General features: G+C 45.7%; 1 protein-coding gene across 1 annotated transcript in view; it reads right to left on the bottom strand.

Annotated features, from left to right (window-relative positions):
• Positions 1–4,956: 4,956 nt before the first annotated feature.
• Positions 4,957–27,068, bottom strand: part of LOC144511036 (membrane progestin receptor gamma-B-like) — a 46,883-nt gene continuing 24,771 nt past the window's right edge. The window contains exons 5-7 of the mRNA XM_078241007.1: positions 11,394–11,490; positions 6,855–6,999; positions 4,957–5,222 (exon numbers count right to left, since the gene is read on the bottom strand). Of these exons, the coding sequence (XP_078097133.1) occupies positions 4,957–5,222; positions 6,855–6,999; positions 11,394–11,490 (508 nt within the window). The remainder of the gene's footprint in view (positions 5,223–6,854; positions 7,000–11,393; positions 11,491–27,068) is intronic.

Here is a 27,068-nt window from a genome sequence, read left to right as displayed (position 1 = left end):
GAGTAGTTGAGGCAAATAGCACTAATGCATTTAAAGGGAAGATAGATAAATAGCTGAAGGAGAAAGAAAAAAAGAGGGGAAGGTTGATGGGGTTCAATGAAAGAAGGCAGGGGGAGAAGGCTTGTGTGAAACATGAACGACAACATGGTCCTGTTGGGTCAACTGGACTGTTTCTGTGTTGTAAGTAAAAAGGAAGCACAGTGGCACAGTGGTTAGAACTGCTGCCTCACAGCACCAGGGGCCCGGGTTTGATTCCCGGCTTGGGCGACTGCCTGTGTGGAGTTTGCACGTTCTCCCCGTGTCTGCATGGGTTTCCTCCGGGTGCTCCTGTTTCCTCCCACAGTCCAAAGATGTGCAGGTTAGGTTGATTGGCCATGCTAAATTGCCCCCTAGTGTCAGGGGGACTAGTTAGGGTAAATACATGTGGTTATGGGGGATAGGGCCTGGGTGGGATTGTGGTCGGTGCAGACTCGATGGGCCGGATGGCCTTCCTCTGCACTGTAAGATTCTATGATTCTATGTAAAGCCCAGATCTTCCCTTTCCCCTAAGGGGTTGTACCTCAGAGTACCTCAGAAGATGCACTGGGGGACCCCTGGACATTCCCATGCAAGGACTGTATGGGAATTTCCCAGAAAGTTTAAAGTTCCCTTGAGCAATTATCTTACACCCGGAACTGTCGGAAACTCCAACTTAAATCAGGGACTTTGGATGGTTGCGACTCTTGAGCAGAGTAGTTACCCAGGAAAAGTTAGAAGTATTAAAACCACTTGTAACTGGGTTGCTGACTACTACTCCTCACTGGGCCCCTCGACGGCCAGACCAGCCTACCCACCCGACTACCCCACCGTCCCTAAACCCCGTTCACGCATCCAACCCCCACCGCAACCATCCAACCCCCACCCACAACTCTACCAACTTACCTTACACGTTGAGCTTTACACATTGAACAGCTGTAGAAACTTTTGAATGGGCCTACCTCGCACTAAGTTGATCTTTCTCTACACCCTAGCTATGACTGTAACACTACATTCTGCACCCTCCCCTTTCCTTCTCTATGAACGGTATGTTTTGCCTGTATAGCGCGCAAGAAACAATACTTTTCACTGTATCCCAGTACATGTGACAATAATAAATCAAATCAAAATCAAAAGATCTTCTCTGTTATCAAAGTGGTTATCAAACTTAGCGGTTAAGGGCAGGGGGGTGGGGCGGGGGGAGGGTGGATGTTGGTCTTACTCCCCCCACCCATCCTGCTACATTACGGGGCAGCTGAACTATGCATTCCTCAAGAAGTCCGAGTGACAATAGGTTCAGGTGAAAGCGAGTTGAGTGACAATCTGACTCGACAGAAGATCCGGCCTGTCGTCTAACTGAAATCTCCAGCCTGTGTTGTGCATAATCTATTTCATTTCTAGCTGTTTTCCAATGGGACTTTGAGTTTGGAGCTTTGGCAGACTAGTTTTCTATTTGATCCCAAGAACTCTCAAATATAAAGTGAACACCAGTTCAGCAAAGCTGTACTGTACTGTGTGATATTAGTATCGGAAGGCTGAACATGTTTATGTCAAATTTCTTTTTCCATTCTTTTAACAGAAGCAACCCATTCAAAATGGATGGATAGATTCTCTGTTAAAATAATGGATAATAGGTTAAGTACTCGTACACTCTCACACAATTACAAGCCCAATTATCCACTTTGTTTCTCAGATGATTACAACCACAAAATTACTATTCCCTGCATTACACCATTCCACTTCACAAGTACTTCATCAACTGGAAAGTGCTTTGGGGGCTTCCTGAGTTCAGGAAAGGTGCTACATAAATGCAACTTTTTCATACCTCACCAATTTCTTCCAATAGAAACAAGCAGGAAGGTTTTTACTATTTCTGTTGCCCCCCGCCCTCCCCCCACTCTTTTTTCTCCTTTGACAAGAAGCTGATTCTGCAACTGTTCAAAGAGTTTCACACCATTCACAATCACTGGACCGAGAAAAGACATCCATTTGTTGGGTTTTGATTCCCCTTAACTTTCTCTTCTCTAAGGAAAACCATCACAGTTTCTGTGATAATGGATGTCCCTCACCCTTGGTGCCATGAATAAATCTTCTTTGCGTCCAATCCAAGGGCTTGCTCAGCAGTGATGCACATCTGGGAGCATATCTGAACGAGAACACAAGAAATAGGAGTAGGAATGGGCCACTTGGTCCATCGAGCCTGCTTCACCATTCAATACAATCATGACTGATCTTGGGCTTCAATTCCATTTTCCTGCCTGCCCCCACCCCCACCCCCATATCCCATAATTCCCTGAGGTGCCAAAATTCTGTCCATCCCAGCCTTAAACACACTCAACAATGGAGCATCCACAATGCTCTGGGGTAGAGAATTCCAAAGGTTCACAACCCTTTGAGTGAAATAATTTCTCATCTCAGTCCTAAATGATCCCCCCCTCCACCCTGAGACTGTGCCTCCCCTGTGTTTTAGATTCCCCGGCCAGCGGAAACAATCTCTCAACGTCCACCCTATCAAACCCCTTCAAAGTGTTGTAGCTTTCAATGAGATCGTCTCTCATACTTCTAAACTCCATAGGACGTTAGCCCAATTTACTCGTTAAAGCTCAAACCTGGGGCTCGCAAAATTCAAGGAAGCGATGCTAGTTTGCAGAGATCAGCCTATTTCGAACTGAAGTTGCAATACACAATTATTGAGGTGGTCTTAGAAAACGGAAATTGGGTGCATTTTGAAAGGGGAACATTTCTTTGGTCACTGTTCTGAGAAAATGCGGTATCTTCTCTTTATGGCTGAATCTCGTTTCCCTTGCTTTGATCAATTTAGGAAATAAGAGAAAACCATAAGGTATAGGAGCAGAATTAGGCCATTCGGCCCGTCAAGTCTGCTCCACCATTCAATCATGGCCGATAAGTTTCTCAACCCCAATCTCCCCCTTTTTCCCTGTAACCCTAGATCACTTCACCAATCAAGAACCAATCTATCTCTGTCTTAAATGCACTCAATGACTTGGCCTCCACAGCCTTCTGTGGCAATGAATTCCATAGGTTCACCACCCTCTGGCTGAAGAAATTCCTCCTCATCTTGTTTGCAGCACAGCTAACAAACAGCAATCAAAAGAAATCTCCCGCTGCTTTTGAGGAAGCTTGGAGGCAAACAAGAAGCTTTTCTGCAACTTCAAAACAGAAGACCTGAACTTGTGCCCCCTTGTAATTGTCATTTCTGCCCTGGGAAAAAGCTCCCAACTGTTCACCCTCTCTATGCCCCTCATAATTTTATAAACTTCTATCAGGTCGCCCCTCAGCCTCCGTCTTTCCAGGGAGAACAATCCCAGTTTATTCAATCTCTTCTCATAGCTAATGCCCTCCATACCAGACAACATCCTGGTGAACCTTTTCGGTACTCCCTCCAAAGCCTCCACATTCTTCTAGTAGTGTGGCACCAGAATTGGACAGTGTTCCAAATGTGGCCTAACCAACGTTTTATACAACTGTAACATAATTTGCCAACTTTTATACTCGATGCCCCGTCCAATGAAGGCAAGTATGCCATATGCTTTCTTCAACACCTTTTCCATCTGTGCTGCCACTTTTCAGGACCTGTGGACCAGTACTGCCAGATCTCTGTGTGTGTCTATGTTCCTGATGGTTCTGCCAGTTATTTTATAGCTCCCACCTGAATCGAATCTACCAAAATGCATCACCTTGCATTTGTCCAAATTAAATTCCATCTGCCATTTCTCTGCCCATTTTTCCAGCTTATCTATATCCTGCTGTATTCTCTGACAATCTTCATCACTATCCTCAATTCCAGCAATCTTTGTATCATCCGCAAACTTGCTAATTAGACCGACTATGTTTTCTTCCAAGTCATTTATATATATCACACACAACAGAGGTCCCAGCACTGATCCCTGCGGAGCGCCACTAGTTGCAGACCTCCATTCAGAAAAACACCCATCAGTATTGGCAGCAGACAAGTCCGGGTCACGCCAATGGGACCTTCGGAAGGTTTCCGATGCTGGGATTCCGACTCGAGAATGAAAGTTCGGCCCACACCGCGCAGTTTATTCAGGAGCTCGGGAGCACCATGTCCGCAGGTCCCCCCATTCCCAAAACCAAGTCAGTGAGTTTCCCCTCAAGGTCTCTCCCAATTCCCTGCTGGAAGTTCAGGGAAAGATAACAGGAGATTCCAGTGGAATGTTATCCCTGGATACTTGCTGCTCTTTCCGCTGAAGTTGCAGTTGAAAACTGGAGACCCCAGTGGAAATTGTAACCTCGTGATTGGTTGCGGTGCCTGACTTACAACCACAAGCGGGGGCAATATTGAGGTTATTTCAGCTTCCTGAAGGCTGAACTTTAGGATTCCAGCCCGAGCTTGCCTATCACAGTACTTCACCAGTGATGACTGAGTCTCCCTGCATTAAAGTTAATAATTAGCCCTTAATAGCGCCAATGAGACGGACACCCACTACTCCAGCTATGGCAAAACATTTTGGTTCCTGTTATCCAAAGCCAGGCCTCTCCGAACACAGCATATCAAACCTGCTCCAAAGGAAGGGTGCAACGATATTTTCTACTCCTGATTTTGGGCGAGGGTGCTTTGACCAATCTTTAACGTAAGGAGGTGTTTCCCCGAGTACCAGGGATGAAACACAGGCCACTGAAGGTGAACTGACCTTCCACTTACCCCAAGGGCATTTTTATGACCATGTTGAGTCAAACACGCATGGGTGTAATATAAATATCCACTTCCCCGGACGCCAGCATTTTAAAAGATTACCACGCACACATTAAAAGGCACCGCCTATCATTTGGGAGACATATCCATTTTAAAGAGGAATGTACTTCATTTCTTTTTCCATGTCACAGTGTTACTTCAAGCACCTGTACTCTGTTAAAAGTCTCGGCCTCTTCTTCAGCCGCTTCAAGGTGAGGTGGGTCGTCCTAATCCATCTTGAACTTCTTGTGCAAGTATGTGTACTTCAGGTCAGGCAATGTTGGTGTCCAGTACAGAGCCAGCGAGAACAGTGCTATGATGAGGAGGTTCAACATAAGGGCAATACCCAGTGCGCCAATGGTGCTCATGAAAGCGGGTAATGGTGCGTGAAGGGTGAGCCAAGAGTGGCGCAATGACATGTCCATTATTATGGCTTCCATCTGAAAATGAGTGCCGATGATTGCACAGATGTGGAACAGCTGGTGGCTATGACCTGAAAGGCAATGCATTCAGACAGACAGTTGTTACATAACGTGCAAACATTAAACAACAGACTCAAAATCTTATAAAACAGTTTCATCAATGAAAGGATTTTGTAAGCAGTGCATTTCTGCTCTTAATTTCTCACAGACTCTTAGCTTACCGCCTACGAAGGGAGGGAAAATTACCTCCTTGTTAGCAATTACAAACAAATCTTAAAGTTTATTTATTAGTGTCACAAATGGGGCGGCACAGTGGTTGGCACTGCTGCCTCACAGCGCCAGGGACCCGGGCTCGATTCCAGTCTTGGGTCACTGTCTGCGTGGAGTCTGCACGTTCTCCCCGTGTCTGCTTGGGTTTCCTCCGGGTACTCTGATTTCCTCCCACAGACCAGCTGACATCCTGGTTATGTGCATTGGCCATGCTAAATTCTCCCTCAGTGTACCCGAACAGTGACTAGGGGATTTTCACAGGTTGGAAAGAGAGGGAATGCCGTTGGGAAGGTTAGTTGGTCAGTTGTCCAATCAATATTTCCACGCGGGTGCACCGTTCATTGGGCAGCATGTTTCCACATTCCTTAGGGTTTATCTCAAGGAAGACAATGGACAGGCAGTTGGCCTGTAACACTGGCCTAAACTCAGGTGTCTTAAAGGGTGTCTCGAGACTTGTCAGGGAGTATCAGGTACATTGTTTACAGTTTACCTCCTATCGTCAATGAATGAAATATCCACCTGTGATTTACCACGACAACTCACCAATTCATCTGAGGCCCGAGACAGTTTGTTGTGGTGGCACTGCTGCTCCAATGTGCCATGCCACATTGAGACAGAATACAGCTGTTAATGGACATCTACAAGTGGACTCCAGATGTGGGAGAGAGGGAGGGGAAGATTCAAGAGCTGCCCTCTAAGTGGTGACCTACCGATAGTCATAGTAAACTCCACCAACCTTCCTTGGCATAAGGTTGGCACATACCTCATAGAATCAAAGAATCATAAAATCCCTACAGTGCAGAAGGAGGTCATTCGGCCCATCGAGTCTGCACCGACCACAATCCCACCCAGGTACTATTTCCGTAACCCCTCATATTTACCCTGCTAATCTCCTGACACTAGGGTTAATTTAGCATGGCCAATAAATCTAACCTGCACATCTTTGGACTGTGAAGGGAAACCGGAGCACCCAGAGGAGACCCACGCAGACATGGGGAGAATATGCAAGCTCCACGCAGACAGTTACCCGAGGCTAGAATTGAACACGGGTCCTTGGCGCTGTGAGGCAGCGGTGCTAACCAGTGTGCCACCCCACCTGGCTTTAAATCAGCTAGTGAACAAATTGTCCAGAAGTTTCTAAATTGTGAACCAAATTGTCTGGGTCATGTTTCTGAAACAACATTACGGTTCAGTTATTTACTGAGGTTACTAAGGTTTCATTGTCAACCTGCAAACACCAGACCTCAAGCTTCATCTAAACCCGATTCCTTACTCCCATCCTGCCCTCAGTTTTGGGCAGACCAAGAGATGATGGCATCCAGTTCTTGGGATGGTGACACCTTGGGATGGAATTGAGTAAGTTAAAGAGTCACTAAGTTAAGGATGGTGTTGAACTTGTAGAACAGAGAATCCAACTCGTCTCAGCTCCTTACCGATATAGTCAAACCTCCCTGGGGCCAGGCGCTCAGGTAAGTGTGTGGCAAACAAGAAGCAGGTTAGGAAGGCAAGTGCCACGTGCCTGTAGTGGATAGGAATCGTTTCATTGTGCGCACAACCTTCCCCCGAGCAAAGGAACAACTGCACAAAGAAAAATAAAACAGAAACTGATTCAGACAGATTGCAATTCAATTATCGAAAACAATCTAAACTTGAGTCTGCATTTTCCCATGCACAATCCATTTAATCTTTGCACTTGTTATTTAACAGTTTCCTATCTATATTTGTCGTCACCCTTGTATTCTAAAACCTTCCAACACTGTGATTAAAGATGGTACCTGGTAGAAACTTTCAAATGGTAATAAAATGAAATAAGTTTTGGGGTGTTCTTTGGACACATTTGAACTGTAATTTTGTTTTATTCATTCATGGGACATGGGCAATGCTGGTCGGCCAGCATTTATTGCCCTTCCCTAGTTGCCCTTGAGAAGGTGGTGGTGAGCCGCCTTCTTTGCAACTGAATGGCTTGCTAGGCCATTTCAGAGGGCAGTTGAGAGTCAACCACATTGCTGTGGCTCTGGAGTCACATGTAGGCCGGAACAGTCCAATAATGTGTGACTTAGATGGATTGGCAATGCTAAATTGTCCTTTAGTGTCAGGAGGACTAGTTAGGGTAAATTCATGGGGTTATGGGGATAGGGCCTGGGAGGGATTGTGGTCAATGCAGACTCGATGGGCCAAATAGCCCCCTTCTGCACTGCAGGATTCTATACATAGATAAGGACAGCAGATTTTCTTCCCCAGAGGATATTAGTGAACCAGATGGATTTTCTGACAATCAACAATGGTTTCATTGTCATCAGCAGGTTCGTAATTCCAGATACTTTTTATTAAATTCAAATTCCACCATCTGCTGTGCTGGGATTCGAACCCATATCCACAGAACATTAGCTGAGTTTCTGGATTGAAAGTGTAATGATAATACCACTAGGTCATCGCCTCCCCATGCTGGCCTTTGCGATAATAAACTCATTGTGATAAATGACTGGTTCTGTAGCTACACAGGTGAGTGAGCGGAGATTTTTGTGTTTGTTGAAAGCCTGTCCTTTAAAATGGTTTTCAGATTTATGGGGAAGATGCTTTCTGATTTTGGAAAAACTCCAAGGCTTTGCACCTATACAAAGCTGATCTTGAATCTGGCTGCTATTTATAATGTAGGTGTTATTTCCTATGTAAGTGAGAATACTAACTTGGAAATCGCCACAAAGAACAGAACTTGGCTTGAAAGCTGCTACAGTGAGAGTAGCCTAGGTTCCTAATGGTATGAATGTGAAATTCAAGGGTGGCATTTTACGGCCTCGCTCGACCTGAGACCAGAAAATCTCGCCCGAGGTCAACGGACCTTCCCACTGTCTGCCCCTCGCCCGCTCCAATTCCCGTGATGGGCGGGATGGTAGAATTCCCGCAATAATTTTTTAAAATTCATTCATGGGACGTGGGCGTCGCTGGCTGGCCAGCATTTATTCCCCATGCCTAGTTGCCCTTGGAGGGCAGTTGAGAGTCAACCCCATTGTTGTGGCTCTGGAATCACATGTAGGCCAGACCAGGTAAGGACGGCAGATTTCCTTCCCTCAAGGACATTAGTGAACCAGATGAGTTTTTCTAACAATCGACAATGGTTTCATGGTCATCAGTAGATCCTTAGTTCCAGATCTTTTAAAAAATTCAAATTTTACTATCTGCTTGGTGGGATTCGAACCCAGAACATCAGCTGAATTTCTGGTCGAGCGATATTACCATAGGCCGTCACCTCCCTCTTACACAAAATAGCTGGGGAAAGTAGTCTAGACTTTTTTTTAAAACATGTGTTTATGAGATGAGGGCATTAATTGCCCAACCCTGGCTGCCCTTCCACTGAAGGGAAAGCTAGGTAAGTACACGAGGGAAAGGGATAGACAGTTTGCTAAACAGTTGAGATGAATTACACACAGGAGAAGGTTTGTGCAGACTATTTACTTGTATTTTATTTATTTCATTTTATTTATTAGTGTCACAAGTAGGCTTACAGTAACACTGCAATGAAGTTACTGTGAAAATCCCCGAGTCGCCACGCTCCCACGCCTGTTCGGGTACACTGAGGGAGAATTTAGCACGGCCAATGCACCTAATCAGCACGTCTTTGGGACTGTGGGAGGAAACCGGAGCACCCGGAGGAAACCCACACAGACACGGTGAGAACGTGCAGACTCCACACAGACAGTGACCCAAGCCGGGAATCGAACCCCAGGTCCCTGGCGCTGTGAGACAGCAGTGTACTGGTATAGATCTGTGAGGATGAGTGACCTGCTTCTGTGCTTTAAATTCAACATCTTAGCCTTGTGATGACTTTACTATTTTTACACTATTGAAATATCTAAACCTCTCTAAGATTTTCTTGTTCTGGAATGGTTTGTTGAGAGTTCAGGAGCAGGTTTGTCTGCTTGTGTTTTTGGCTGTATTTCCATCTATTCACTTTAGTGGAGATAATACCCATAATTTGACTCCAATATTTAAATATTTATCTTTTTCTAGTTTTTGACCCCCTCCCCGAATGGTGCAGATTCCAGCTGGTATTTATGTCTCATTTATATACTTCCATGCGCGAATCTTGGATACGAGAAACAAGAGCGGCACGGTGGCACAGTGGGTTAGCACCGCTGCCTCACAGCTCCAGGGACGTGGGTTCAATTCTCGACTTGGATCAATGTCTGTGTGGAGTTTGCACATTTTCCTTGTGTCTGCGTGGGTTTGCTCCGGTTTCTTCCCACAGTCCAAAGATGTGCGGGTTAGGTTGATTGGCCATGCCAAATTGTCCATTGGTGTCAAGGGGATTAGCAAGGTAAATATGTGGAGTTACGGGGATAGGGTCTGGGTGGGATTGCTGTCAGTGCAGGCTGAATGGGCTGAATGGCCTCTTTCTGCACTGTAGGGATCCTATAATTTTTATGAGTGGGAAAAACTGATGAGAGCGAGTCAAGTTTTTGGGTGAAAAATTAGCATGGGAAGGGAGGGAGCATCCAAATTCAGGGTGCAATGTCTCACTCCCAATCTCTTCCAGAAGTGCATCTGCTGCCAAATTGGAAGATGGCAGCTTTCAAATATGCAAGGTGCCTGCCTCAAATACCTTGGGTACGTGAATCAGGGTCCTCACAATTGTTGTAGGGCCCCACCTAAAATTCGTCATAAACTGGCTGACGTTTGTACCCAGCAGGTGTTTTGTTTCTCCAGGTCTCTCTTCCTAGCCACACTGTGGATGTACCTGCACCTGGTGGACTGCAGCAGTTCAAGATGGTGCCTCAAGATGATGGCTCATCGCCCCCTTGGCAAGGGCAATTAGGGATGGGCAATGAATGCCCAGTAAATACCCAAAAAAGCATAAATGGATGTTAGCCTAGTCAATAATGCTCACGTCCCATGGAATAATTAAATAAAAGGTTAACACTGGCACTCCTTATGAGACGGTGCACGGCCACACCAAAGAGGTGAATAACTTTTCTTTATACTAACACTGAGTGTGGATTCTGGAGTGCACAACATTCTCAGCCTAAGTGTTAGCCAGTTAATCCCTCATGGTGGCCTCCACAGGCAGGTCCCACTAAGGCACACTTTCCAAAGCAGATGCTGGATAATTATTACAGGCAGGAACTCTGGCTGACTTTGCCATAACTCAGGAGCAGTGAGATTATTTTTAATGTTCCTCACACCAGCCTACCTGAGATAAACCAACTCAAGAGGAGCTTCACAAGAATAATTCCGGAAATGAAACGTTTGACGTATGAGGAGGGTTTGAGGACTCTGAGTCTGTGCTCAATGGAGTTTGGAAGGATGAGCGGGGGTGTGGGGGGATCTCATTGAAACTTACAGAATACTGAAAGGCCTGGATAGAGTGAACGTGGGGAAGATGTTTCCATTAGTTGGAGAGACTAGAATCTAAGGTCACAGCCTCAGAGTAAAGGGATAACCCTTTAGAACGGAGATGTGGAGGAATTTCTTCAGCCAGAGGGTGGTGAATCTGTGGAATTCATTGCCACAGAAGGCTGTGGAGGCCAAGTCATTGAGTGTATTGAAGACAGAGCTCGATAGATTCTTGATTGGTAAGGGGATCAAAGGTTATGAGGATAAATGGGAGAATGGATTGAGAAACTTATCAGCCATGGTCGAATGGCAGGGCAGACTTGATGGGCCGAACGGCCTAATTCTGCTCCTATAACTTATGGTCTAACACAGACCAAGGAACTGAATCTGGGTTGGTCCTCATCTTATTGCTCAGTTACCTAGTGCTTTAACTGGGTAATTTACTAAGAGTCAATGTGTTAAACATTCAAAACTACTATTTGAAACCTTTATGTACTCCCACACTTCCTCAGCAGAACCCAGTCCATAGCTCCAGGAGGACTAATGGAGAACAATGGAGATGAGAGGCACAGCAACCGCCAGGCCAGCTCACTGCAGACTGTCCCTTTCACTCTCCCATTAACACTTGCTCACAAACTTACCCGATAAAACAGTGGGATGTTATCAAAGAGATACGGGTAAGCAAAGGCCACGATGCGTACCACTTTACTCAGGTTTGGGTGATCCAGTTCTGGAGATCTGAAACAAGAGCAAGCATTGAGGAAATTTGCACAAATATTGTCCTGTGGTTTTTTTTTTCAGGTGAATAAATACATGGGCACTGCAGCCAAACGTCCCAATCCCGTCCTAAATAATAGCGCCAAGTTGGCCCAAGTTCAATTCCAATTTCTGCTGTATTTGCTCATTGCAGCAACTGCAGTGGGGCCAGCCCAGGAACACATGATGATTCATAGAATCCCTAGCACACAGAAGGAGGCCATTCGTCCCATCAAGTCTGTACCGACCAAAATCCCACCCAGGCCCTATTCCCGCAACCCCACGCATTTACCCCCTGACACTAAGGGACAATTCAGCATGCTCAATCAACCTAACCCCCCTAAAAGACAAAAGAAAATCAACCTAACCCGCACATCTTTGGACTGTGGGAGGAAACCGGGGCACCCAGACGAAACCCACACAGAAACTGGGAGAACCTGCAAACTCCACACAGATAGTGGCCCGAGATTGGAATTGAACCTGAGACGCTGGCGCTGTGAGGCAGCAGCGCTAACCACTGTGCCGCCTTGGTTGATTGGGATTCTGACTGTTTTTTGATCTCCCTCGCCCAACCCGCCTCTTCCCTCACTCTCCCCCTCGACCGCATAGTCCTATTGCCATCTCCGGCCAAGATCCGCTGACAGAGCACAGTCTGGGCTTGAACCTGGGATCTTTTTGTCCATATGGATCCATATGGTACATCACACTCCACGGCAAAGCAACAAAATATTTGAATTCTAAAAGAAGGAAATTAGGGTTTAATTAGCAGTCAAATGTTATTCAACATAGCAACCCAAGAGCATCATCTTCATTCAACGTGCGGTTGGCCTAGTTCCCAAAGACTGAGCAGCCAAATCCATGCAAAGCAAACACGATTGAGCAATTGTACTAAAGCCCTGAACTCGTGCAGTCTGTCACTCACTCAAGGTGCCTGTCACAACATTCCCCTCTCAAAATCAGCGATGGGTTTTTTTTTGTGTTCATTCTTTTGGGATATGGGTGTCGCTGGCTGGCCCATCATTTATTGCCCATTCCTAATTGCCCTCCATTTGAGAGGGCAGTTGAGAGTCAACCACATTGCTGTGGGTCTGGAGTCACATGTAGGCCAGGTAAAGATGCAAATATCCTTCCCTTAAGGACATTAATGAACTGGATGGGCTTTTACAACAATCGACAATGGTTTCATGGTCATCATTAGACTTTTAATTCCAGGCTTTTATTGAATTCAAATTTCACCATCTGCCATGGTGGGATTCAAACCGGAGTCCCCAGAGCATTACCCTGGCTCTCTGGGTTACTAGCCCAGTGATAATTCCACTGCACCACTGCCTCCCCTTATCTTGATGTGGGTCTCTCGGGCTACCCATATGATGGTATGCGGGCAACCTGAAGCAGATGGTTACTAGGTGTCTAGTTGAAGGATCAATTATAGGGGGGCACAGATTAAGGTGATTGGTACAAGGATTAGAGGGACATGCGGAATAACCTTTTCACCCAGAGGGAGGCGGGAGTCTGGAATTCACTGCCTAAGTTGGTGATTGAGGCTGAAACGCTCAACTCATTTCAAAGATACCTGGATCTACATCTGAAGTGAATCATAGAATCCCTACAGTGCAGAAAGAGGCCATTTGGTCCATCGAGTCTGCACCGACCACAATCCCACCCAGGCCCTAACTCCGTAACCCCACGTATTTACCCTGCTAATCCCCTGACGCTAGGGTCAATTTAGCATGGCCAATCCACCTAACCCGCACATCTTTGGATTGTGGAAGGAAACTGGAGCACCCGGAGGAAACCCACGCAGACACGGGGAGTATGTGCAAACTCCACACAGACAGTGACCCGAGACCAGGATTGAACCCGGGTCCCTGGCGCTGTGAGGCAGCAGTGCTAACCATTGTGCCACTGTGCCACGCTGCTGGAACCTGCAAGGTTACGAACCCGGTGCTGGAAAATGGAATCAAAATGAGCGGCTTGTTTCATTTTTTGGCCAGCACAGACACGATGGGCTGAAAGGCCTCTTCCTGCACTGTAACGTTTCTATGGTTCTAGTGTGTAATCATTATTCCCTCTCAACACCACTGCATCCCAAAACTCCCCTTCCCCTCACTCCTGAGGGTGTTGACATCTTATTGACCCACAGGCCCTTTGGTTCATGTAACCATCAGTGATTCCACCCTTTGGCCATTCTATATACCTGGGCCGAATTAATGGGGTACATAACGGCTGTTCAACAATGGAGGCAAAGGCTAACACAGTAAGAGTTTTAACAACACCAGGTTAAAGTCCAACAGGTTTATTTGGTAGCAAATGCCATTAGCTTTCGGAGCGCTGCTCCTTCATCAGATGGAGTGGAAATCTGCTCTCAAACAGGGCACAGAGACACAAAATCAAGTTACAGAATACTGATTAGAATGCAAATCTCTACAACCAACCAGGTCTTAAAGATACAGACAATGTGAGTGGAGGGAGCATTAAGCACAGGTTAAAGAGATGTGTATTGTCTCCAAACAGGACAGCCAGTGAGATTCTGGAGTTGCAACTCCTGGACTTGCAGAATCTCACTGGCTGTCCTGTCTGGAGACAATACACATCTCTTTAACCTGTGCTTAATGCTCCCTCCACTCACATTGGGTGTAGAGATTCGCATTCTAATCAGTATTCTGTAACTTGATTTTGTGTCTCTGTGCCCTGTTTGAGAGCAGATTTCCACTCCATCTGATGAAGGAGCAGCGCTCCGAATGCTAATGGTATTTGCTAACAAATAAACCTGTTGGACTTTAACCTGGTGTTGTTAATGCTCTTACTGTGTTTACCCCAGTCCAACGCCAGCATCTCCACATCATGGCAAAGGCTAAGCCAGTCTTCAGATGCTATCTACAGGTTGGATGGGAGGAATCACAGTCAGAGACAGTGAGGTCAGATAACCTTATCATGGTTCTGGCTGAGATCAGAAGGTCAAGAAATAAACATGGTTCCTTCCTGTCTGCACTGTTTCAAGAGTTGAAGTGGGGATGTGCATTGTGTGTTCACATTGTGGCGAGTGTATCCTGTGAGAGGGTTGGAAATCAATGAACACCCCACCTGAGATATTTCTCTGCAAACTGTCGCTATTATTGTGGTGAGACAGGAGTGAAAAGATAAAAAAAGGCACCTCGGACTGCAGAGCGCGAATGTAAGAACAAAATAAAAGTGTGAACCTGCCACAACTACGCAGAACAGGGTACAAAACAGAATAAAATTAAGCACTGCCATTCGCACATAGGAACAGAACATACACTATCCTACTTGTGCTACTTCAATGTGGGTGTTAACCTGTTTAACACCATGTTAAAATAGCACAAGAAGAACTAGGAACAGGCACATTAAACATCGACACAGGAAGAGTGCTGATCATAGTCTTAACCCCATTGTCTTCTATCTCATTTACCTTTCCACGATGTTGCAGTTATAATGGATGATAGGCATGCCAAGCCTGTGGAGAGGTTACCAGAGCGGGGAAGGAAATGGCAGGTCTTGGATTAGTAAGGAAGCAAGGAGAAAGCAGCATTTTATACATACATCACACAGTGTTATAGTTGGAAGAGAAATACACTTCATAGAAGCAGCATTGTCAGGCAAACCAGATCTGCATGAAGAGACATTTGGCAAACCTTTCTTCATTTGTTCAAAACACACACACGTTAACGATGGCTCAGTGGGTAACACTCTGACTTAGAAATTGCTGGTTCAAACCCCACTTTGGCATATATATAGCCCATTCACATGGTGCCATGGTGGCACAGTGGTTAGCACCGCTGCCTCACAGTTCCAGGGACCCGGGTTCAATTCCTGAAATCATAGTATCATAGAATCCGCACAGTGCAGAAGAGGCCATTTGGCCCATCGAGTCTGCATCGACTCTGACAGAGTATCTTACCCAGGCCCTCTCCCCCGCCCTTTCAGAGGAGGTGGTGAAGGCAGGTACAGTTACAACATTTAAAATACATTTGGACCGGTACATGAATGGGAAAGGTTTAGAGGGATATGGGCCAAAGGTCTCAGGTCGCTGTCTATGTGGAGTCTGCATGTCCTCCCCATGTCTGCGTGGGTTTCCTCTGGGTGCTCCCATAGTCCAAAGATGTGTGGGTTAGGTGAATTGGCCATGCTAAATGTCCCTTAGTGTCCAAAGATGTGTAGGTTAGTTGGATTGGCCATGCTAAATTGTCCCTTAGTGTCCCAAACTGTGTAGATTAGTTGGGGTTAGCCATGGTAAAATATGTGGGGTTACAGATATAGAATCATAAAGATACACAGCATGGAAACAGGCCCTTCAACCCAACTTGTCCATGCCAACCAGATTTCTGAAACTGAACTATTGCCATTTGCCCACATTTGGCCCATATCCCTCTAAACCTTTCCCATTCGTGTACCTGTCCAAATGTATTTTAAATGTTGTAACTGTACCTGCCTTCACCACCTCCTCTGAAAGGGTGAGGGAGAGGGCCTGGGTAAGATACTCTGTCAGAGTCGATGCAGACCCGATGGGCCAAATGGGCTCTTCTGCACCGTGCGGATTCTATGATACTATGATTTCAGTGCAGTACTGAGAGAATGCTGCGCTGTGGGAAGTGTTGCTTTTTTTGGAGCCACATCGGCCCCCTCAGATGAATGTAAAGCTGGGGGGGGGGGAGTAATCCCCATTATCCTAGCCAATGTCTATCCCTTTACAACACGAATTACCACAAGAAATTGAGGTTCTATCCTTTGCATGTGACACAGAGACAGCAGCAACACTACTCTGGTATTTCTCAACACAACAAGCAGGTTTCAACTTCAGTAAAACAAAAAGAAAGAAATCTTTGTGAGCTGAATGATCACACGGAAACGCCAGCCTGACAAAAAGTCATTCCTTTCCTCCTCGCGTACGTATTTTTAGAGCAGTCACTCTGTGATGTAAATGCAGCGTAGTGACTTAGCAATGGGAATTAAATCTCCCCTCCGATGTGAGGGCGCTTTGAATTTGAAGGATTCTTGAAAAGCAATAAAGCTCGGTGTGAGGTACTGCGTCAGTGCTTCAACTCGATCTTAACAATTCATTTTTTAAAATGCCAATTGTATAATGAAAATGGAAGACGGTGGATAAATACAACAAGCCCGGCAGCAAAGGGAGCTGTGATTAAAGGCAATGAGTGAAGAGCTGCAATGTTAACCTAGTCCTTCTCTTATCGGGTATGGTTGGAACTGCACGGTTATTTCCAGTTTCTTCTGCTTTTAAGTTGACATAGTGGAAAAACATTTCTGACGCACCCCTTCAGTCCAGAGTAGCAGTACCATAATTAGCCAGTAGAGGTTGCAATTTCCTGATAAGCCTTAATGGTCAGAATGTCAAACTTGTTATAGAGTCAGAATCATAAGAGGTTTACAGCATGGAAATAAGTCCTTCGGCCCAACTTGTCTATGCCGCCCTTTTTTATAAAAAAACCCCTAAGCTCGTCCCAATTGCCCGCATTTGGCCCAAATCCCTCTATACCCATCGTACCCATGTAATTGTCTAAACGCTTTTTAAAAGACAAAATTGTACCCGCCTCTACTACTACCTCCGGCAGCTTGTTCCAGACGCTCATTACCCTCTGTGTGAAAAAATTGCCCCTCTGGACCCTTTTGTATCTCTTGCCTCTCACCTTAAACCTATGCCCTCTAGTTTTAGACTCCCCTACCTTTGGGAAAAGATATTGACTATCTAGCTGATCTACGCCCCTCATTATGTTATAGACCTCTATAAGATCACCCCTCAGCCTTCTACGCTCCAGAGAAAAAAGTCCCAGTCTATCCAGCCTCTCCTTATAACTCAAACTATCAAGTCCTGGTAGCATCCTAGTAAATCTCTTCTACACTCTTTCTGGTTTAATAATATCCTTCCTATAATAGGGTGACCAGAACTGTACACAGTATTCCAAGTGTGGCCTTACCAATGTCTTGTACAACTTCAACGAGACGTCCCAACTCCTGAATTCAATGTTCTGACCAATGAAACCAAGCATGCTGAATGCCTTCTTCACCACTCTATCCACCTGTGATTCCACTTTCAATGAGCTATGAACATGTATCCTTCGATCTCTTTGTTCTGTAACTCTCCCCAACGCCCTACCATTAACCGAGTAATTCCTGCCTTGGTTCAATCTACCAAAATGCATCGGATTGCATTTATCTAAATTAAACTCCATCTGCCATTCGTCAGCCCATTGGCCCAATTGATCAAGATCCCGTTGCAATCCGAGATAACCTTCTTCACTGCTCACTATACCACCAATCTTGGTGTCATCTGCAAACTTACTAATTATGCCTCCTAAACTCTCATCCAAATCATTAATATAAATGACAAATAACAGTGGACCCATCACCGATCCCTGAGGCACGCCGCTGGTCACAAGCCTGCAGTTTGAAAAACAACCCTTTACAACCACCCTCTGGCTTCTGTCGCTTCTGTCATCATAAGCCGGCATCTCCACATTCTGTCATCAAGCCAATTTTGTATCCATTTAGCTACCTCACCCCTGTATCCCTTAACACTTAAATGTGTTAGCATGTTTAAGTTTAAGTTTATTGATTAGTGTCACAAGTAGGCTTACATTAACATTGCAATGAAGTTACTGTGAAAATCCCCTAGTTGCCATACTCCAGCGCCTGTTTGGGTACACTGAGGGAGAATTTAGTGATTCAGTTGAATAGGCTAGTGGTTCTCAATCTTTCATAAGTCACAGCACATCTCCATACTGTAGAAATATTGTGAGGCATACCTCCTACTTTCTCTAAGATAAAGGCAAAACACTGCGAATGCTGGAATCTGAAACAAAAGCAGAAAATGCTGGAGAAACTCAGCAGATGTGGCAGCGTCTGTGGTGAGAGAATAGAGCCAATGTTTTGAGTCTGGGATAAGCCTTTGTCAGAGCTCTGACGAAGGGTCATCTAGACTCGAAACATTGGTTCTATTCGCTCCTCACAGATGCCGTCAGAGCTGCTGAGATTAGTTTTAGTTTAATTACACGAATTTTGAATCTCTCTTCATGGGGGGTCTTCACGGCTCACCAGTGTACCACTGCACACTGGTTGGGAACCACTGGAATAGATGCACAAGTTTAAGTTTATTTATTAGGATCACAAGTAGGCTTACATTAACGCTGCAGTGAAGTTACTGTGAAAATCCCCTCGTCGCCACACTCCGGCGCCTGTTCATGTACACTGAGGGAGAATTCAGCATGGCCAATGTACCTAACCAGAACATCTTTCGGACTGTGGGAGGAAACCAGAGCACCCGGAGGAAACCCATGCAGACACGGGGAGAACGTGCAAACTCTGCACAGACAGTGACCCAAGCCGGGAATCGAACCCGGGTCCCTGGCACTGTGAGGCTGCAGTGCTAACCACTCTGCCATTGTGCCGCCCAGGTAAGAGTAATTTAGCAGAATAGAAACAGAATAGAGGGACATGTTGCAGGGTGGGTTGAAGTAGGGAGGAGACTCGTGTTCAGTATTAACAATAGGGAGTTGAACTGTCTGTTCTGTGATGTAAATTCAATATAATACAGGGTTACAACATTTATAGTGAGATGCTGAATGAACATGAGAATGTTAATGGGCATAAGAAAGATATTAATCACAGAAAAAAGAACCTCAATTACTATTTCCTTGACAACAACATTTGAGGTTGGGGTTCTGATGGCTTCTCTGTGGGAGTTAGGTTAAGGTGCAGCCTCCAGTGTCTCTAATCTTTCACCATCCCCCCGGCCTCCCTCTGAGGGCTGCATCCTCCTGGCACCAGCAGTTAGTGCCTCACTCAGGTTCTATTCAACTACACAAGCCATCGCATCCTGACATCTACACCCGGGCGATTCCCATCTGAGATCACAGATCAGGCAGGCAGACTGGCAACTCCAGCTGCTTTTCTTCATAACATCTCTCGGCATAAAACACTTTTCAGCTAATAACAAAAACAAAAAAACAACGATGGTAATAATCCTGAAAGTGCTGCTAGCAGCAGTGCGCTGCGTAGGTTAGGGACACATAAGGATGCGAATGTGATTATGTTGACACTACAGAATCATTCCAGGCAACACATCAAGTGAAGCTGAGAACGCTAGCCCTGAGAGAGCAGAAATCAGGATAGCAAATCTGTCAGCAAATTTAAAATGACTTCGTTTTTCTCTGATTTCAGCATGTGCAGCACAGTGGCACAGTGGTTAGCACTGCTGCCTCACAGCGCCAAGGACCTGGGTTCAATTCTGGCCTCAGGTGGAGTTTGCACATTCTACATGGGTTTCCTCCCATAGCCCAAAGATGTGGAAATTAGGTGGATTAGCCATAGTAAATTTCCCCTTAATGTCATAAAATGTTTAGGTTAGGAGAATTAGCCATAGTAAATCCCCCTTAATGTCCTAAGGTGTGTAGGTGCGGGGAATTAACTATAGGAAATTGCCCCTTATCCTCCCAAAATGTGTAAATTAGGGGGATTAGCAGGGTAAATACATGGGGTGATGGGGATAGGGTGGGGCCTGGGTAAAATATTTTGTTGGAGAGTCAGTGCACACTTGATGCGCCAAATGGCTTCTTTCTGCACTGCAGAGATTCTATGTTCATTAATTGATAAATCAGAGTTTTCATGAATAACAGTTGAGGGGGAGAGGTCTTTTCTCAAAGAGTGCTGCATTTTAAGCTGGATATTTCAACGAGAAAAGCGCCTGGCCCAGACACCCTGCTGAAGTTGCTGCTTTGTCACTCGCAGCTCAGTGTTGGGTATGGTTTATCTTAAATAAGGTTCATCTTCGCTACATCCAGCTTTGGATTGGAACCGTTGGCAGATTTCATGTTTGGTTGAGTCCATGTTTGTTTTTGCTCATCTTTGGGTATGGTTATTTATGAGTAGGATTTATCTCTGGGGAAGCTTATCCTCGGGTGGGGTTGGCGTGAGAGGGTGCTTCATGTTTGGGTGTTTTTCATTGGCGGTCATGTTTTGTTGCTGTTTACAGTTGGGTGATGTTTGGGTGGAGGTTAGGATTAGGGTTAGGGTTAGGACACACATTTGTGGGTGGTTTACATTTGCATAGCGATCATATTTGTGTGCTCTTTGCTTTTGGGTTGGGCTCATTTGTGGGTGCAGGCCATGTGTTTGTTGGGTTCTTGTTTGGACAGGTTTTGGGTATTGTTCCTGAGCTCTTTCCTCTCTCCTACACCACAGCATGAAGATCCCGGAGGAACAGCTGGGAAGCAATGAATCATGAGAATTATTTAAGCTGTATCACATCATAGCTCCATGCTAAGATGACCCTGACTTTCAATGTATTCTTTTAAAGTGAATGAGGCAGCGATAGCAACATCAACCTGCATTTATATAGTGTCTTTAACATAGTAAAGTGTCCCATGGCACTTCTTACAGAACCATTATCAAACAAGATTTGCCACTGAGTCTTATAAGGAGATTAGGACGGAAAAGCTTGGTCAAAGAGATAGGAGAAATTGCGTTCAAGAGGTTTAAGGAGAAAATTCCTGAGCTTAGGGTCTTGGTAACTGAAGGTATAGAATTATAGAATCTACAGCACAGGAGGAGGCCATTTAGCCCATCGAGTGACCTTACATTGGTAAGGCCACACTTAGAATACAGTGTGCAGTTCTGGTCACCCTATTATAGAAAGGATATTATTAAACTAGAAAGAGTGCAGAGAAGATTTACTAGGATGCTACCGGGACTTGATGGTTTGGGTCATAAGGAGAGGCTGGATAGACTGGGACTTTTTTCTCTGGAGCATGGAAGGCTGAGGGATGATCTTATAGAGGTCTATAAAATAATGAGGCGCACAGATCAGCTAGATAGTCAATATCTTTTCCCAAAAGTAGGGGAGTCTAAAACTAGAGGGCATAGGTTTAAGGTGAGAGGGGAGATATACAAAAGTGTCCAGAGGGGCAATTTCTTCACACAGAGGGTGGTGAGTGTCTGGAACAAGCTGCCAGAGGTAGTAGTAGAGGCGGGTACAATGGTCTTTTAAAAAGCATTTAGATAGTTACATGGATAAGATGGGTGTAGAGGGATGTGGGCCAAATGCGGGCAATTGGGATTAGCTGAGGGGTTTAAAAAAAAAGGGCGACATGGACAAGTTGGACCGAAGGGCCTGTTTCCATGCTGTAAATCTCTGTGACTATGAGTCTGCACCGACCACAATCCCACTCAGGTCCTGTTCCCGTAACCCCACATATTTACCCTCTTAATCTCCCGGACACGAAGGGTCAATTTAGCAGGACCAATCAACCTAACCTGCACATCTTTCGGACTGAGAGAGGAAACCGGAGCACCCAGAGGAAACCCATGTAGACACGGGTAGAATGTGCAAACTCCACACAGACAGTGACCCGAGGCCGGAATTGAACCCGGGTCCCTGGCGCTGTGAGGCAGCAGTGCTAACCACTGTGCCACCGTGCCGCATGGTTGCCAATGGTGAATGAAGCAAATAAATCCAGGGACAGAATTGGAGGAATATTGATAATTGGAGGACAGATATCTTGGAGGGTTGGATGAAGCTACAGAAATAGGGCATTCATTGGAGTGGAGAAGTGAAGAGGTAGCTCAGAAATACCCACTGCAGAAATGGTGTAAATAGCTCGAAGCAATTAGGGTTCATCACTAAATATACCCTTCCCAGTTTTACCCAAGTCATGGGGGTGAATTTTACTGTCCCGCGCACCATGGGAATCAGAGCAGGCGAGTGGCGGACAACGGAAAGGTCCGCTGACCTCAAAGAACAAAGAAAATTACAGCACAGGAACAGGCCCTTCGACCCTTCAAGCCTGCATCCACCATGCTGCCTGACTGAACTAAGACCCCCTACCCTTCCATATCCCTTTATTCCCATCCTATTCATGTGTTTGTCCAGATGGTTCTTTAAAACTCACTATCATATCTGCGTCCACTACCACCCCACCAGCGAGTTCCAGGCACCCACCACCCTCTGTGTAAGAAACTTGCCTCGTACATCTCCTTTAAACCTTGCCCCTCGCACCTTAAACCTATGCCCCCCTAGTAAATGACTCTTCCATCCTGGGAAAAAGCCTCGGGTGGGATTTTCCGGTTTTGGGGTGAGCGAGGCTGGAAAATCCCACCCATGATAACTTAAAAAACAACCCAGTATGTTTCCTCTTGTGGAAATCAGAGGACAGAAAGACAGTCACTATTAACCAAACAAAGAACCCAGGTGAAGCTTCTTAACCCAGAGGCTGGTGAGAATGTGGAACTCACCACCACAGGGAGTGGTTGAAGTGAATAGGTTAGATGCATTCAAACGGGCAGCTAGATTAGTACAAGAGGGAGAAATGGATAGCAGGGTGGGCGGCATGGTGGCGCAGTGGTTAGCATTGCTGCCTCACAGCGCCAGGAACCCGGGTTCGATTCCCGGCTTGGGTCACTGTCTGTGTGGAGTTTGCACGTTCTCCCCGTGTCTGCGTGGGTTTCCTCCGGGTGCTTCGGTTTCCTCCCACAGTCCAAAGATGTACGAGTTGAGTGAATTGGCCATGCAAAATTGCTCCTTAGTGTCCCAAGATGTGTAGGTTAGATAGATTAGCCATGGGAAATGTGTGGGGTTACGGGATAGGGCCTGCGTAAGATACTCTGTCAGAGAATCAGTGCAGACTCAATGGGCTAATTGGCCTCTTCTGCACTGTAGGCATTCTATGATTCTATGATAAACAAACAGGTTTGGATAACATAGGATCGAAAGAGATTCAAGTGGAGGGTAAACATCGACATGCACCAGTTGGGCTGAATGGCCTGCTTTTGTGCTGGAATTTCCATGTTTTCCTGTGTAATGGAGGGTCCCAAACCTGGCCGACAGGATACCATCATGGTTACCTTGTTAACTAACCCATGGTGTACTTTCCCGGGAGCAGAGAAGTCCGTGGTTGGACTTCTTTGCATATCAGCACGCCTTTGAGAGTATTTTCCACTGTCCATACTGTGGAATCTTTCCATAGCTCCTGATGGCATAGGTTCCACCTATAATAACTGCTTCACAAGAAGAGGCATGAGAGAGAGCAGTGAGAGAGACTGAGAGATGGAGAGGTGGAGAGAGAGAATGAGAAGGGGAGAGGTAGAGAGAGAGAATGAGAGATGGAGAGACAGTTAGAGAATGAGAGATGAAGAAGTAGGGAGAGAGTGTGAAAGAGAGGTAGAGAGAGTGAGAGATGGAGAGACAGAGAGAGACAGAGAGAGGGAGAGACAGAGAGAGGGAGAGAGAGGGAGAGAGAGGGAGAGATAGAGAGAGTGAGCAATAGAGAGATAGAGAGAGTGAGCAATAGAGAGATAGAGAGTGTGAGAGATAGAGAGAGCGAGCGATAGAGAGATACAGAGAGCGAGCGATAGAGAGATAGAGAGAGTGAGCGATAGAGAGATAGAGAGAGTGAGCGATAGAGAGAGAGAACGAGAGAGAACGAGAGCGGGAGAACGAGAGCAGGAGAACGAGAGAGCAAGAGAACGAGAGAGCAAGAGAATGAGAGAGCAAGAGAACGAGAGAGAAAGAGATTGAGAGAGAGAGTGAGAGAGAGAGAGTTGAAAGAGAGAGATATTGAGAGAGAGGTGAAAGCGACAAAAATTGAGAGAGTGAGAGAGAGAAAGGTAAAACAGAGAAATAATGAGAGAGATAGAGAGAGAGAGAGAGGGTGGGATTTTCCAGCCACACTCGTCTCAAAGCCAGAAAATCCTGCCCAAGGTCAACGGACATTTGCATTGCCCGTGTCCCGCCTGCTACGATTCCCAGGGCGAGCGGGACAGGAAAATCCCACTCAGAGATTGAGAAATTGAGAGAGGGAGAGACAGAGAGAATGAGAGATAGGGTGATTGAGAGAGAGAGAGGCAGAGAGAGAGTGAGCAGGAGACAGTGAATGTGAGAGAGATTGAGAGAGCAAGAGAGTGTGAGAGAGGGATTGAGAGAGCGAGAGATAGAATGAGAGAGAGGTGAAAGAGACAAATTGAGAGAGAGTGAGAGAGAGAGAGAGTGAGAGAGAGAGAGAGTGAGAGAGTGAGAGCGAGAGTGAGTGAGAGAGAGAGTGAGAGAGAGAGTGAGAGAGAGAGTGAGAGAGAGAGTGAGAGAGCGAGAGAGAGCGAGAGAGAGCGAGAGAGAGCGAGAGAGTGAGAGAGCGAGAGAGTGAGAGAGAGCGAGAGAGAGAGAGAGTGAGAGAGAGAGTGAGAGAGAGTGTGAGAGTGAGAGAGAGAGCAAGAGAGTGAGAGAGAGCGAGAGAGAGAGTGAGAGAGAGCGAGAGAGAGAGTGAGAGAGTGAGAGAGAGAGAGTGAGAGAGAGAGAGAGTGTGAGAGTGAGAGAGAGTGAGAGAGAGTGAGAGAGAGAGTGAGCAAGAGAAAGAGAAGTGAAACAGAAATATTGAGAAAGAGTGAGAGAGCAATTGAGAGAGAGAGAGAGAGATTGAGAGAGAGGGTGAGAGAGAGAGAGAGGCAGAGAGATAGAGAGAGCAAGAGACAATGAGAGAGAGAGAGAGAGAGTGTGAGTGAGAGAGAGTTCCAGTGTAATGGGTGTGTGTGTGTGAATAATGAGGAATTTAGTCTTGGCTTTCTAAATACACCATCAACCACAAAATGAAACAGTTTGTGCAAATCAGCTGAAGCCAGAGATTGAATTACAGCTTCATAATCAGCCACAGCCCAGCCATCTGGCTCATCCTCCTTCCTTTCACAATCTATTCCAAACAGAATGTTAAATTAAAAAAAGAAATCACTGTAATGGGTGTGCTGCAGCTGGATATATTCAGCCTGTGAGAAGGTTAGAATAATGTAATGACTATACAGTAATCATCTAATCTAATGTATTCAGGAAGAACCCTGATAAATACACAAGGGAGAAAGGAATAGAAGTGAATTCCGACAGGGTTAAGTGCAGGAGGAGGAGTTTGGAATGAAGCATTAACAATAGCATTGCTGACATGGGCTGAATGGCCTGTTTCTGTGCTGTAAATACTTGTCATGTTGAAATCAGGCACAGGATAAAATAATAGTGAAATAATTTTGGTCCAAACATGGAGACAAGAGCTGACGCCCAGAGGTGAGGTGGGAGTGACTGCCCTTGAATCAAGGCAGCATCTGACTGAGTGTGACATCAAAGAGTTCCAGCAAAACTAGAGTTAATGGGAATCAGGGGGAAAATTCCCCACTGGTTTGAGTCATATCTGGCACAAAGGAAGATGGTTGTGGTGGTTGGATGTCACTCCTCAGGGTAGTATCCCAAGCCCAACCATCTTCAGCTGCTTCATCAATGACCTTCCTTCTATTATAAGGTCAGAAGTGGAGATGTCCGCTGATGACTGCACAATGTTCACCATCATTTGCGACTCCTCAGATACTGAAGCAGCCCATGTCCAAATGCAGCAAGATCTGGACAATATTCAAACTTGGGCTGACAAGTAGCAAGTAGGATTCGTGTCACACAAGTGCCAGGCAATGACCACCTCCAACAAAAGAGAAATCCGACAATTGCCCCTTGACATTCAATGGCATTACCAATGCTGAATCATCATCTTGGGAATTACCATTGACCAGAAACTTAACTGGACTGGCCATATAAATACTGTGGCTACAGGAGCAGATCAGAGGTTGGAAATTCTGCAGAGAGTAACTCACCTCCTGACTCCCCAAAGCCTGTCCAACATCTATAAGGCATAAGTCAGAAGTGTGATGGAATACTCTTCACTTGTTTGGATGATTGCACCAGGAACAACACTCAAGAAGCCCAACACCATCAGGGCAAAGCAGCCAGCTTGACTGGCACCCAATCTACCACCTTCAACATGGCAATCCTGCAGGGTTTTGGTGCAGTGTCAGACATTGCTCAATTAGTAATATACTCACCCCTGAAACTCAAGGTTCAAGTCCCACTTCAGGTCTTGAGCCCAACAATCAATCTTCAGGTACCGAGGGATTATTGCATTGTCAAAAGTGCAATATTTGGAAGAAACTTTAAACTGAGGTGTCATTTGCTGGCTAGGGTGGTGGTAAAAATAACCCCATGGCACTATCTTGAAGAAGAGTAGGGGAGTTATTGGTCAGTATTCATCCCTCAATCAACATCACGGAACAAAACAAATTATATGGTCATTATCACATTGCCATTTGTGGGATCTTGCTGTGTCCACATTGGTTGCCACATTTCCTATAATATAACAGTGGCGACACTTCAAAAACTCCTTTGTTGGGTGTAAAATGCTTTGAGGTGCCCAGTGATTGTGAAAAGTGTCGTATTAATGCCAGTCTTTGATTATTTTTAACCCTAGCCTAGTACTTGGCTCACATGAGAAGGACAGGTGAGGTTGTCAGGATCTGTGGAACTCTATCCTAACCAGATCCAGTGTCATCAGCAGAAAAATGGGAGGGAAGAAAATGGAGGAAGAGGATACTGAAACTGGGGAGTTAACTCCAATTTTAGTTAGTAAAACGTCAGGTAACAACGGTGAGCTAGTGGCACCTGGACGTGTCTTTTCCGCCATTTTTAAAATTTATTCATGAAACTTGGCCATTACCAGCAAGGCCATCCATTGGCC

Source organism: Mustelus asterias, chromosome 24, assembly GCF_964213995.1.
Source record: "Mustelus asterias chromosome 24, sMusAst1.hap1.1, whole genome shotgun sequence".
In the NCBI taxonomy this organism is placed as follows: domain Eukaryota; kingdom Metazoa; phylum Chordata; class Chondrichthyes; order Carcharhiniformes; family Triakidae; genus Mustelus; species Mustelus asterias.
Note: the sequence above shows the minus strand (reverse complement) of the source record. Positions and strands in the feature narration are given on the sequence as shown.